Source organism: Thunnus thynnus, chromosome 7 (assembly GCF_963924715.1).
Source record: "Thunnus thynnus chromosome 7, fThuThy2.1, whole genome shotgun sequence".
NCBI lineage: Eukaryota > Metazoa > Chordata > Actinopteri > Scombriformes > Scombridae > Thunnus > Thunnus thynnus.
In genome coordinates, this window is record NC_089523.1 from 13,738,312 (window position 1) to 13,753,228 (window position 14,917).

Consider the following 14,917-nt stretch of genomic DNA (forward strand, 5'->3'; position numbering starts at 1 on the left):
AGAGATAGATCCATGCGTGTTTCTGGAGCCTGTGGCTGCCTTACAGCTGCTCTGCAATGCTCAGTCATATCTCCTGCTGGGACTGAAGTGGCCATTTAGGCGCTCACACTGCGGCTGAGAGCCCCGCAAGCAGGCAGGAGGGCACAAGGATGTAACAGGAACGCATTAAGCAGTCGGGAAACACCTGTCTCTCATCAAATAACCAGCCCGCCTGCCCGCCCACCTACCTACTAGCCTGTCTGTCTCCCCGCCGGCACACACTCACACCAACCCAATGGAAATTTTTTTTTTTTTTGGTGTCCTCTTATTCATGCATGCTCATATTTGCCCATGTAGCATTGCAGCTGGGTGTCCAGGTGGCTGTTTATTAATGTGAACAAGCTTGTGACTATGTGAGCATGATAGTGTTTCTGTCTTCATGGTGTTGCTTCACTGTATGTTTTTAAAAACTACTGAAATTCTCAAAAGATGAGCTTCCTATTCTCTTAAAAAAGTTTTGTAATTTTACACCCATATATATATACACCCATTTTGTTAAAATTGGTCCACTCAGTTTCATTTGATTAACACAAAATGTTGGGTTGTAATTTTAAGGATTTCAGTTGATAATTAACCTTTTGATAGTCTATATACTCACGTCTTTGGCATTGTGGCCCATAGTAGCCTGGTGGACACACACATTGTCCCGTCACATGGTCACAGGTCTGTCCCACCTTACAGTCACAGGTAAGGGCACAGTTCATTCCAAAAAACCCAGACGGACATCCTAAAAGAAACACAAGATGGTAAATTCAGGTTACATATACGTATGTTTCAGTGTATGGCTCAGAAAATGGTCATATATTCACTTTGATGTAGGTGCATTCAACACAGAGTGTCACCTATTTCACTATGGGAGTGAAGAAAAAATGGTATCCATTTCAGAAAGAGCTTTTACGTCAGTGAGGCCACTTGTAACTTTATCACCAAGTTTCTTTTTATATTATAACTGAGTGTTTTCATACCGTGTTGACAGAAGTGGCCGTAGTATCCAGCAGTACAGCTGCAGGTGCCAATGAAACGGTCACAGGTCCCATTGTTGAGGCATGGACAGTCTTGTGCACAATCAAGCCCATATTTTCCTTGTGGACAAGCTACACACACACACATATGAAATATGTTGCAGCTTCTGAATGAACCAATTACTGGTATTCCTGACAAAATTTAGATGGCAATCAACCTGTTTCAGCAGAAAATCCTATTGAGAATGCATTGAGAAGATGGTCAATATATAGGGACTTCTGATAAAACTGACATTCACTGACAAAAATTAGGCTATTTGCAAATTATTAGCATTTGGCAGCTATGAAAAAGATCAATTGGCATTTTCAAAAAGTGCTTTATGAGTACGTAAGTTAAGATTTATTTCTACAGTGTAGCATTTTTCAAACAAAAGTAACAAATGGTTTACAATTCTTAAACTTAAGCACAAAATATCACACCTATAAGACAGTAACAGACACAAGGACTGCAAAACAGCATTAAGACATAAGTAACACAAGAAAAAAGAAAAATTCAGTTTAGAAAGGTAGGGGAATACGGGGCTGCCCAGTTTTGACTTCAGCTTGGAGTGAGATTTGTTCCAGGGAGGGAATTTGGTAGTACTTATTTTTGTTCATAATTTATAATAAAATGAATATTATTCGTGTTCAACTGACCCACTCAACCTCTCTTTGGCCTTGTGAACCAACACCTTTTTCATAAGACTTTTTCTTTTTGCGAATTTGTGTTTATTGGGTAGCATTTTTGATATACACTCCAGATATTACACATGTTTTTCTTCAAAACAGGGGATAAGATCTATGCTCCTCACCATGGGCATCTGGTTATGTTTTAAAATGGGGGAGCAAACTTGGAAAGATACATAATTGGTGGGGGGCTCTGAGGGGTCCTCCCCCAGTAAAAATTGTGGTTTAAAACAATTTTCCTGCATTTCTACACCACCTAACCTCCTGGATTAAGTAAAGAAACAGCCACCTGCACTAGTCTAGATTAGTTAGATTGAGGGCGCTATGAAAACCAAAAATGCATCAAGAACAGTATATAATTGGGTGGATCAGGACAGGAAATGATTATCTAAAGAATGGCTATTTCATATTTGCAATTATATTTATGTAGAATAAAATGGTAGTAGGTTGCAGGCTACTAGAAACATCTTCAAGAATAAACAAAGACAAACAATTTATACATATGAAGTAGCATGGAATTGCAAGAAAGTTTGAGAGCAACAGGGACACAGAGCGTCCCCATAACCATCTCCTCTCATGACGTGTGCACGAGAGGAGAGGGAGCCAGAAGAGCCAGTGACTGAGATTACGCTGAGCAGCATGGATGGGAATACATCACAATATATAATAGATTTGTGTATATTTCTTGCTTTCCCCCTAATGGTCTGGAAAAACTCGCTGTTCTGTCCGTGTGCTGTCAGTGTCGTCTTTTCGCGCCGTGACGTTATCAGTCATGAATTTTTTTTCACTGTATGAGAAAATGGACGTGTGGCGTGAGAGTATGTGAATAGTGTCAATAGCGCAAGTCTCACGGTCAATGCATGACACTTAGCAGCCCTGGGAAAATAAACAAGCCTTGAGAAGTTTTTGCAGTGAATCATATAATAGTATGGGGTAAACTATTCCAAAGTGTGGGGGCAAAGATGACAAATACAAATACAGTCTTATGTCACTTTATGTTGGGTTTAAGTATTTGTGCATAACCATAACACATTTAAAGGTGTAGTGTGTAAGAGTTAGTGGAATCTAGTGGTGAGGTTGCAGATTGCAACAAACTGAACAGCCCTCCCACTCCTCCTCCCCTTCCAAATGTGTAGGGAAAACACAGGAAAAAAGCTAAAGGCCTTCTCGAGAGCTGGTGTTGGGTTTGTCTGTTCTGGGCTCTTGTAGAAAACATGGCGGGCTCCGTGGAAGAGGATCCGCTCCTTATGTTGATATAAAGGGCTCATTCTAAGGTAACAAAAACATTATACACTAATTAAAATATACTTATGAATATTATATTCTACTTCTGCCGAGTCCATTCTGCTAGATGCCACTAAATTCTAGACACTGCACCTTTAAATGTTTGTTAGCGACATGTGTTCCCCTGCTAGCAGGGAGTCAAGTCTTACAAGTAGTATCTCTATCCCTGCTGTGTGCACCTTGTATACTGTATATTTTGTACTTGCATGTCATTATTTTTTTGATTTCCTATGAGGACAGTGTAGTTCTGTTGAGTTCTGATTATTTCCTGGTGTGTCTTGCCTCTGAAGTTGTACCTGTGTCACAGTGGGGTCCAGTCCAACCCAGTGCACACTTGCAGGACCCGTCAACAGGATCACACATCCCTCCGTTCTGACAGCTGCATGTGCTTCTGCACTGCAGGCCGTATCGCCCCCTAGGACATGCTGGAGAAACATTCAGAGAACATCAGAAAAAGGCAAAAAGTACAGGCGTTTCTGCTCTACTCTGCAACCACACCAAGGGGTGTAACTCAAAGATAGTGCACAGTGTGTGCTCCGTCTGTCTCTTTCACACACACAAGATTGCACTAACCACATACATGTTTACTTAAGCAACAGTTCATTAAAGAGATGGCAAAGTAGTCTAATTTGGCGCTGATATAAAAGAATAATCATGTTTCTCTGGGTAATTTAGATTGGGAAAACAATAAGGAAGCAGTCTTTGATTTCCCTGTTTATTTATTTGCTTCCTTGCCAAATCCAGCGACACGGAACACAGAGAACGAGCTACTTATAGGTCTCTATAAACATTCAACAAGAGGAACTCAAGAGGTGGTATGTCCAAATACATGCAGGAGGCTAAAGAAGAGAACATTTAGTGCAGGCAGCGCTGGAAACCCCCCGTTTGCAATCCAGCTGAATTGCTGATAAAGGGAGAGATTAAGAAAACCCAACTGCGCCTGTTTCTCGGGAAAACAGCCCTGTGATCATCAGAGGCCTCACACTGAGGAAATGGAGAATTTGTTACTTAAATATACAGGGAAAAATGTTGAAAAATACACACTTATTTGACTGGTTGTTTCTCACTTTCCAGTTACGCCTTCTACTTCTCAAGAACTCATTAGGACCAATTGTTCCAACTGATGCATGTCAGAGACGAGTAAAATATAAAAGGTTCTGTGTGATACCTGCGATAGCGTTTTACTCCAAGTGGGAAAATGGATCGTTCCAGTAAGCGTTGCTTTTATCACATACTTAAAAGCCATAATACTGAGGTGAATACTTTCAGCAAAGTGCATTTATCATCATGACTATTTTTGTTTTCAGTTTTTAACTCATTCTCCAATCACTATCCCTTACCTCATATCTAACTACTGCAAATGCACCTCTCATATATCTGGCTTTTATAAAATTGATGGACATAAAGGTATCCACACTAGTATAAAATGGACAACTCAGATAGATAGATGTTTTTAAAACTGTTTAGTGACATCAAAAGTATCCCCAGCATGAGCCAATTAATCAAGACAAGCAGTCAGTACATCAACATTTCTCAGTTTACCTTGTTGGCAGGACTGTCCCATCCTACCAGCGGCACAGATACACCTCCCGGTTACTGAGTGGCACTTCCCTCCTTCTCCACAGGAGCACAGCTTGGCACAGTCCTTCCCATAGTACCCACTCGGACAACCTGCAGGAATTAAAACACCCTCATTCACACAGTGGTACAAACTGAGAGGTTATGAACATAAATATCTTCATTTCATAGGCCTTGCGGGCTGCCTCTGTGGTGGCTGACTAGAATTTTCCACAACAACAAAGAAGCAGAAATCCCCCAAACAGTAACCCCATATAATGATATTAAAGGAGTGCAGAAAGATTTCATTCTGGAGTAGGCCTGCAAGCAGGTGCAAGGCTTCTTGACTCACTTGAGCTGCAGTTGGCTCCGATGAAGCCAGGAGGACAGTAGCAAGCCCCGGTCCTGAAGTCACAGCGACCACCGTTGATGCAGCTGCATCTGGACTTGCAGTTGGGCCCAAAAGTCCCTGGTCGACATCCTGGAGACAAACCGTAGCAACACTTGCAGGACACAGCTGACAGGTTTGCAGAACTACAAGTTTTGCTTTGTGCTTATTGGAAGTATATTTTTTAAAAAAATGTATTCTACAGTCGACATTAAAAACCAACACTCCTCATATGACATGGGTCCAAAATGCATATGTTTAGCTTTAATTTATGAATGTAATTTAAGCAGAAAATGAACAGTATACTTACGTAACTTACAGCGTGCCCCGTAGTAACCAGGTAAACAGCTACATATCCCCGTCACTGGATGGCACTGCTCTTGGTCTCCTGAACACTGGCACAGCTGGATGCAGTTTTGCCCAAACATGCCAGCAGGACACGCTAAGATGACACAAGCAGACACATATCACATGCACAGCACAATGGGAGCATTTGTTCAAATTTAGTAAGAAGTATGATGAGCTGGGAAAATGCAGTTTGCTTAAAAATAAATAACTTGCTTCACTTGCATATAACTTTCTGCAAATTTTTTTACTATAGCCCAAATTCATTGTTTATTTGAAGATGTTAATTTTGTTCATTTTTCAGATTTTGTTGGTAATAATACTATATTTTTTTTGTAAACCAAAAATGGTTACCATAACTCCAACATGTTAAATCTTTACATTGGAGAGGTATTATTTCGTTTCAATTAAGACATCGTCTTAATTATGCACGCATTCAGTAGTTTGTGGGAACAAAGACAAATGCCATTTCCCTTTCCTTCCTCAGATTACTCTGTGAGCATACTGGGACATTCAGTATTGACTGGTGACAAAACCAAAACTCCCAACAAACTTTCCCTGGTGCCCAAACCCAGATGGACACAGAGGGACATTCTTTCACACACCCTTTTTGCATACATACGTTTACGCTCATCACAATAATGAATGGAGTCCGCAGACAATCAGTCATAGCGAACAAGATGAATCTGTGAACCGAACATGTTTTCGGGTGAGACCGCAGCACCCAGCTACTCAGTCAGGCAGCAGCAGGCAGCGTGGGGGACAGATAAGAAAGGACTCCAGACTAAAGAGGCAATTACGGCGCTGTCATTATGCATGTCTGCCTTCCAAAAGCCCTTATCCGCCGCCGAGGAGACAAAAACAATGCCTTCTGTTTTACTTGGCAACCGGTGTGTAACATTTATCAGATGTCTGGGGAGTGTGTGAGGAGAGGAAGGGAGTTGAGGCAGTGAGAGGGGGGAGGAGGAGTGGTGAGGCTGCTCGTACACAGTCCTAAAGGGTATGGTTTAAATAATGAAACATTAACATAAAGTCCTGTGACAGTGAGGGTTTAGTGCTGGTGTAGAGTGCATTTCCTGGAATGCAATAAATGGTAATCTTTCCCTGTAGGACACATGAAAAAGGAAATTTTAATTAGTATTAACAGAATGATTCTTGGTGATCACCTCAATCCCATGATGCCTTTGCTTCCTGGTGGGAGCCATGTATCTCAGGGTGACAGTGTACCGATCAACGAGGCATGGACATCAGCCAAATGGTTTTAAATACTTGACAGTGATATTAGCCATGTGCCAAGGCTTTCTCAATAATCAGTTGTACATAAGGGACATTTGTGAAATACCAAACTTCCACTTAAAGATGCTGATAAGTGTTTTGTTTGCCTTTTACAAACTGTACAAACTAAAATTCTACAATTTCTGCAGTGAAGAAGCTAAACTGTATTTTCATTATTACTTTTCTCGCAGCCAGGCCCTGTGAGTCCGGCTGGGCATCCACAACTCCCTGTCTCATGGTGACAGGGTACTCCGGTCTGGCACTGACACCGCTGGGCACAGGAAGCACCGTAGAACCCTGGGAGGCAGGCTGAGGAGTCCACACACACATGCACACACACGTCAGTTTACTCTCATGCTGAAAGATCTTCTATTTGCCAGTTTCTGTTCATTCACTCGCAATTTCCTCTGTCCTATGCACACTCACGTTTGTCGCACTTGGCTCCTCTCCAGCCTGGCTCACATTCACAGTGGCCCGTCACATGGTGGCAACCCGAGCTATGGACACAGTCGCACCTCCGCTCACAGCCCTCACCGAAGAATCCCTTAGAACAGGCTTCAGACAGAACACACACAAGCGTTCGCATTCAGCATGCAGCATTAGAGTCTGAGAAAAAAAGCTTTTTTGAAATGTCCACTTTTCTTTTATGCTTATTTACCCAACGCTAATTGCACAAACTGTTTTGACACAGCCAGTTTTATGATTCAGGCGAGCAAACCTGCAATTTTGCTCTGCTGCTACACAGAAATGTTAGCAAGCTCTTGTATTACAAATGAAGTACAGATGCAAGGCGAGAGTATGGCTACACTGGCAGTGAAGTGTCTTGAAAATCTTTCAGCAGAGTACAACTGCAAAAACACTGTCGAGACACTTCAGCAGGCAATAGAGGGATGCTGAACTAAGTGTTGGCCAGTTTCAACTTATTCCTGTTCAACAGTGTCCTGGAGAGGGATACTGAATGAAGGAGCCAACTCCATGCTCTCTTTCAATATATACTATATATGTAGTATATATATATACTGTATGGAAAAATAGATAACAGAAAAAAATGCAGAATAAAAACTTCAAAAGTTTTAAGTGCTGATGTGACACTGAGAACGTCACCTGATTGACAGAGCTCTCCCATCCAGCCGAGCAGACAGACACATCTTCCTGTCACTCTGTCACATCTCCCTCCGTTTGCACAGCCGCAGATCTGGGTGCAGTTCTCTCCATAACGTCCCTCCTCACACTCTAGGAGCGAGAGAAAAGGAAACTTCAGATAAAAATTGTGAAAAACTTGATCTCAAAACTTAACACGATGGTAAGTAGTAGTGTAGGGCTCACCTAACTCACAAGCAGCTCCTGTCCAGCCGGGCGGGCAAGAGCACTGGCCAGTCACGCTGTCACAGGAACCTCCGTTTTGACACAGACATTGGCCAGAACAGTGTTCCCCATATTGTCCCGCAGGACATGCTGAACACATACACACACATAACACAGCGCAGAGAGTCAATAGACATGAATGTAGACATTACACAAGCAGATAGTAGTCATGAAAATACTAAGGTTACATGTATCAACATGGCACTGATGATACTAAAAATTGATTGTCTCTATCTCAAAACCAAAAGCATGGCCATTCAAGACGAACATAGGCAGAACATACTTGAAATATAAATTCTGGAAAGGAAAGAAGCAGATATTAACATTCAGGAATGCAACTATAAGATTCAGGTCTTTGCACACCTGGATGTTCTAAAAACAAGTGTACACAAGCCAACACAGTCCATGGTTAGGAGGAAGCAGCTCTACACACCTCACATGTATTTCAAACAGCCTTTCAGTAAGAACAAAAGACTTGTTACCATATTCATAAATATTGTGACTCTTCCCGTGTGTTTATGGACTTTTATGTGCATATGTTACTATCTATGCAAAGAGGTATTTCTACTGATCTAAAACTTCTGAAATTGTGATTTGAATGGTACATTTAAAGGATTATACCAGTGTGTTTGCAAATGGTGGCTCCTTGACTGCAAATCATGTCTACTTTACAATTTTGCAGATTTTTGAATACAGGTTTCTATTTTGTAAGTTTGTTTCCTATCATTCCGGGCAGCCATTGTTGTCCTCCACTTTCTGTAGAATATAAGATTAAACTATCAGACTATCTTAAAAACGCACTTTTAAATGTGTAAACTGTAACAGTGAACATTAAGTCTGCAATAATTTTGTCAATTTTTGATCTGCTTATTGTCTTATTTCATATCATATGGAGTTAAATGAAAACCACTAGATGCCTGTAACAGCAGACACACAGAAATGTCTACACAGCAGCATGGTTTGCAAAATCACTGGTATGGTCCTGAAAGAAAGTAGCAGCAAAATATTTGAAAGGGTTTATGATGCTGAGTGATTAGCTAATGTGAGGACTGCATGATGAGCCACTCACGCAGCTGGCAGCTGACTCCAGTCCACCCGGCCGTACAGCTGCATCGCCCGGTGACGTGGTCACACCTGGCTCCGTTCTGACACTCACAGGTCTGACTGCACTGCTCCCCAAAATGACCCTCCTGGCATTCTGCCCACACAAGCAGGCACAGACATATAAAAGCAAAAAACACACACACAAACAAAACACATTCAGTATTACCTTTAAATGCACTGTAGCAGCTACATCCAGTGCAAATGTATGAGACTAGAAAGTTAAAGGACATTTCGGAGCATTATGGTTTTCAGCGCACATCTTGTAAACTTTTCCCTAATGATCAAAGTCCAAGATGACATTTGGAGTCAAAGAAAGAGGAAAATGCGCTAATGACAGAGATGCATCGTTAAGTCATGCTAGTGGCTTTCTGCTGACTCTGGCTCTGGTAGTTTGGACCACAAAATGGCTGTGGCAAGAGGAGAGCCTCGAATAAGACTGCAGAATGACAGACTAAGAACTTTAGTGGGCATTTCACTGGATTCATTAAAACAACGGCATGAAATCCCCAAGAAACTTTAGCATGAGAACACTGATTGGTTAGCTACTAAAAGAGTATTCCAAGTTATGCTCTCTCTTTCCTAATGTTGATCGCTATAAACACGTGGGTGCATTTATCCAGAATAGACCTCAATTAAACCGTGTATGCTGCAGGGCACTCTGGTCCTCCCTCCTCTCTCCACCCGTACCCATCCCTAAAAAAGTCATTGGCAATGTCTCATTATAGAGATAATTGTTCACAAACACATCATAGTTGTGTTTAAGGAGAGGATGTTGTGATGGGCTGCAGTGAGGGCCTCCCTCACACCCCGTTTTAATGATGTGGCTTCCATTACCCAGAATGCAGTGTGGTCCTGCCCAGCCGGCGGTGCATAGGCAGGCTCCTGTGATGTGGTGGCAGCGGGCACCGTTCCTGCACTCGCACATCTGGCCACAGTCAAGACCGTAAAAGCCGTCCGGGCACACTGTGGGCCAAGATAAAACATCCGACTGGTTAGAACTGGCAGCTTCACAAAAGAGGAGAGGAAAAAGGTTTAGATGCCAACCTTTTTTTTTTATTTAGTTCTTTCTCTTCCCTTCCCCATCTCTCACTCTCTTCTCCTCCTCCTCCTACTTTCCCTCTCTGTCTTACCACCTACTGAAAATACCAATATCAAATTGCAGTACCACGCTGCGGCTGTTCATTTGCAGAGCGTCTGCGTTCGTTAAGTGAGCTCATGTCCCACATGTGTGGTGGATCTGGGCCACATCAAAGCCGATGGCGGCTCGGAGGCTGTTCCCTTTCGGGGGTAGAGGGGGCACAGAGAGCCGGTAATTAGAGCACCTGCTGAGTCCACAGGCCCCACCAATACACGGCAAAACAAAGCCAGGTTACTGTGCCCCCTTAAGACGCACACACGTGCACCTACAGTACAGTATCGCTGCTGATGCAAGGAGATGCCAGTGAAAGAGTCTGTTTCCCATTCTCAAGCAGAGCCGGAGAGATTGTTTAAGTGTGTGTAGAGTCAATTGACACTCAGAAAGTTTGGTAAACATAGTGCCTCCCATCCACAAGAACCTCGCCAGAGGCTGCGGGATGAATGAGCCTTTCCACTACTGGGATGTAAATATTGTCTGTAAGCATGACTTCACCAGAGCAGGAAAGAATGAGTCTGTTTATTCACTGCCTATTTTTGATCGCTCAATCTGTCAGTGAACAGCTGAAGTGATCACAGCCTAGTGCAAGCATAATAGTTGTATTTTGGAAAACAAAACATTCTTCAATTCTGGCCTTTATTTACAGGAACGCTGCTCTACTAAAGTCTTTGACTGACTGACAGCTGCTGCTGACATTTCTCTCTTCAAGTACCCTCTTCTGTTTTCTGTTGCAATAATATATGAGGAGCCTGGTGAGGGTTTGGATAGAGTCCGTCCCAATTATCTCAGCAGCCAGCAGTTTTTCATTTCATTTATATACTGCCTCGTCTATCTATAAGGGAAGCAGTGGACCGTGTTACTAAAGGAAGCCACAATCTGGAATGCGACAGAAATGTGTAACTTGGTGGTTTTATGAATTATGAATGCCACAGTACTCAGGGTGTTCCCTACAGTTTATGCATCATACCCTCCTTCTCCTGCTCCAATTGATGATGCTGTCCACTCCTACTTTTTTCTACCTCGAGGCCCAAAATTGGGAAAAGTATCCTTCCTGCTCAGCAGTTTCTGGCACAGTCATCGCCACGTTCCCACGCTGACAGCATGACGTCTTCGCCTGCCTCTGTAGTGGTTAGGCTGCGATGTTATTAAAGCCTGCCCTATGAGGATGCTGTCATTTTAACCCAGCTGTACATTAGCTCTGTGGTAGCACTGTAGCAAAAGCACTAGTTTATTGTCTGTTGTTTATTATTATGACAGCAGTTGCTGACACCATGGCAACAAGCTGGTCTTTCTTTCCCACCTTCAAGAATGTTTTATCTGATCAATTATTCACCAAATGTCTGTTATATATATAATGAAACAGGGGCTGAAAAATACCTCTTTAATGAGGTATCTCTGCCAGGCACAGTAATCACCTCAACATGTTAAAACACTTTCCTTATATGTCTGCTGGAGTACACATACTCTTGCTTCAGATCTACAGAGGTTTTACTGACAAGTCAGAATGGCAAAGTTTATTATTTGTTTATGCCAGCAGGGGGCGACTGGTTTCCAAATTAACCGCAGAGCAGCCATCTGTCATCTGATATTAGCACTGGGTCTGCTAGTGTTTGTAAGTTTAGACTCTTCCCTTTGACTCTTTGTTTATAGGTAGGCACAGAGGAGTCAGTCCACCACCGCCACCACCACCACCACACACACACACACACACATACACACATACACACACACTATTCCATCGCTGAAAGACTCCATCTCTAGACTAAATGAGCTCTTTAAGACAGGAGGATTATTTCCAGATCCCTGGTTGTGTAAGAGCCACTGCTGTCAGCCCATAAAGCAGGTCCAGGGACCACACAGCCGGGGGAGAGCAGACCACAGAAATACAGCGGATAGAGAGAACACAAAATAAAACTTCCTGGTGCTATTCATGGTCTATACGCTGAAAGAGGTCAAGACAACAACAACAAAAACAACCCGGTTTCTTTGACAATAACGCGGATGCTCAATGCCAGTTCTTTTTACTGCGACCAAATGAACTATTTTGACGCAAACATCAAAGCTGCAGACCAAGAAACGGAGCACGATCCACGTTAATTGAAGAAGTGGTCTAGCTTTCAGGACTCATGTCAGCACAATGGCTTGTTTCCTCCGACAAAAGTTGACTGGAGTGTTTAGCATCAACCTCAGTGCCACAAAAATGCTCAATGAAAGAATGGTTCTGCCATAGTAACAAGCTTTCTGAGTACTGTAGTACCAGTTATTTCCATGAATAACATTATCAAAGCCAGTGTGTGGATGAAAATGAAAATCTCCCGTATAGGATCGAGCGTTGAAAGGGAAAGCCATATCTTTCCATTTTAATTCTGTGAAACAGATGAACTAGAGAGATCTGGTCCTTCTCACCGCGCAGGCCTCTTCCTGACTTCTCCTGAAGGAAGAGGCCCAGCAGAAGACTGAGAAACTGGACACCTCTGTTTGAGGCGAAAAGGCCTTCAGAAAACAGAATCTGGTCAGACCGATAGCCCTATTTCCACAGCAAGGTCCAATCAGAATGACGTCTGCATCTAAGGCCATTAGACTGTTATGACTAGGGACGCGAAGCTCTGTTCTAGTGTGACATGGCCGTGATTTACGATGCTCTGTGTACAACAGAGGTGGTATGAATTTCTGCGCCTGGTGGTACACTTACAGTAAATCTTACACTTTGTAATAACATGAGGCCACTTCAAGTCAAAAGACTATAATCAAGAACAAATCTATTACAATGTTAAGACTGTTAGATGGTTGGTCTTACAGTTGAGGAAAAAACATCACAATGATGAGAAGAATACTAGTGAGGGGTTTGCTATGGCAGGATGCTTTAAAAGACGCTGCTTACACAGCCTATAAAATACAGTCAATCCATCCCAGAACGACAAATACAAATTACATCTTGGGATTTGTGTGGTTTTGAAATGGTTTTGCTTCTGACATTGCATGGACAGTCTGATGATTCATTGAGTCTGTGTGGTGATTCACTGAAACTGTGGAAGAGATGAATAAAATCAGAAGAACATCCTGCAGTGCCCTCTAGTGGATTTAAAAAACAGATAATGTCACCTATAATGGAGGAAGCCAGTTTTGCCTTTAATTAGGATGAGGTTAAACCAGGGATTACCCATTTGTCCCACATCACTCAAAAATCAACAGCATGGATGGTTTAACAAACAGATTGAGGATAAAACTTGAACTGGTGGTGCCTCCAAAACATCACACCCTTTTGCTGTTTTTATATTTAGTTGTCACAACTTAAATTCAAAATTAAACTGAATTCAGGAATTAAATTTTATACACAAATAATGTTAGATATGAAATGTAGGGCTGCAACTAATGATTATTTTCACTATCCATTAATCTGACGATTATTTTGTCTATTAAATGATTAATGAGTTGGTCTAAAACAGGCAGAAAATAGTAGAATTACTTTCATTACAATTTCTTTTTTTTTTTTTTTTTTTTTTGTCTGACCAAGAGTCCAAAACCTTAATATTCAGTCTATAACATAAGACTAAGAAAAGCAGTAAATCCTCACACTTCAGAAGCTGGAATAATTCACATGTTTTCTTTAAAAGCTTTAACTATTAATAAATTATCAAAATAGTTGCTGATTAATGTTCTGTCTATTGACTAATCCATTCATCAACAAATCATTTCAGCTCTAACAAAATTTTAATATAGATAAAATATAAAAGTTGCAAGTTTACTAGATTGATTTATCAAGTTGGATGGGGAGTGTCTGCAATATTCTTTTTCTGAAGCCAGTCTAGTGATTATGTGGTTGAATTTTTAGGGTCATTGTTCATGGAACTTCATCAGGTCTGACAAAAATCCATGTAAGATCAATACGTCATCTTGATTTGATTTTGTGGCTTGGAGTAAGTGTGCAGGCGTTACGTTCTTTTAGGCTTGCACCTACATGATGTGTGTATAACTACTCTTCTTCAACTCATTGTCCACGTTTGACATACATACATGCATACACACACACATAAATAAAGAATAGTCTTTGACCACATAAGCTGTTCACTTGTGATTGGATCACTGTAGATGTATTTTGGAGCCATGTGTGAACAGAGGCGTGCAGCCAATGGGAGTGCCAAGTATAACGCTAGAGTCAAGAGAACTGGGATGACTTGTAGAGCACATAGAGCAGAAGCTACCTTGTGCTCCCAGGAACAGGTTGTGTTTTGTGTTTGTGTGTGGAAGAGGGGAGAGAGTGAGGGAGGGTGGAGTGGTGGAAGAAATACTCATGTCCTTTACTTAAGTAAAAGTGAAAATCTAAAATAATCTACTCTAATAATAATCTAATAATCTAAAAGAAAACAAGTAAAAGTGTAAAATCACACTTCAGTTAAACCACAAAATTATCAGCAAAATATACCTGAAAGATAAAAAGTACTTGTGCTGGAGAAAAATGGCCCCTGTGGCTAATATATTGTTATTAATGACATTATTAGATTAATAATACCGATCATCATCGGAAGCAGCCTTTTTTTGCAGCTGATCAAAGTGGACCTAGTTTTAACTATTTTATAAATAGGTAGTAGTTTTGTCCCTGTGGTTGAACTTTTTTCTATCCATTTTTTATAGCTTCAGTCTGAATTGTAGTGGGAGAGACGAATGAAGTATCACAAAATCGAAATATTCAGGGAAAGTGCAAGTACCTCAGAACTGTACAGTACTTGAGTAAATGTA

The 14,917-nt window shown here is 41.6% G+C and overlaps 1 protein-coding gene across 4 annotated transcripts in view; it reads right to left on the reverse strand.

Annotated features, from left to right (window-relative positions):
- egfem1 (EGF-like and EMI domain containing 1) overlaps window positions 1–14,917 on the reverse strand; it is a 61,718-nt gene that overhangs the window by 3,334 nt on the left and 43,467 nt on the right. For 3 of the 4 annotated variants that reach the window (XM_067594454.1, XM_067594455.1, XM_067594456.1), the window contains exons 24-35: window positions 9,880–10,008; window positions 9,011–9,139; window positions 7,903–8,031; window positions 7,681–7,809; window positions 7,003–7,131; window positions 6,757–6,885; window positions 5,267–5,398; window positions 4,921–5,049; window positions 4,554–4,682; window positions 3,308–3,436; window positions 1,005–1,133; window positions 638–766 (exon numbers count right to left, since the gene is read on the reverse strand). In XM_067594454.1, coding sequence (XP_067450555.1) covers window positions 638–766; window positions 1,005–1,133; window positions 3,308–3,436; window positions 4,554–4,682; window positions 4,921–5,049; window positions 5,267–5,398; window positions 6,757–6,885; window positions 7,003–7,131; window positions 7,681–7,809; window positions 7,903–8,031; window positions 9,011–9,139; window positions 9,880–10,008 — 1,551 coding nt within the window. The remainder of the gene's footprint in view (window positions 1–637; window positions 767–1,004; window positions 1,134–3,307; window positions 3,437–4,553; window positions 4,683–4,920; window positions 5,050–5,266; window positions 5,399–6,756; window positions 6,886–7,002; window positions 7,132–7,680; window positions 7,810–7,902; window positions 8,032–9,010; window positions 9,140–9,879; window positions 10,009–14,917) is intronic. The other variant, XM_067594458.1, reaches the window with a different exon arrangement.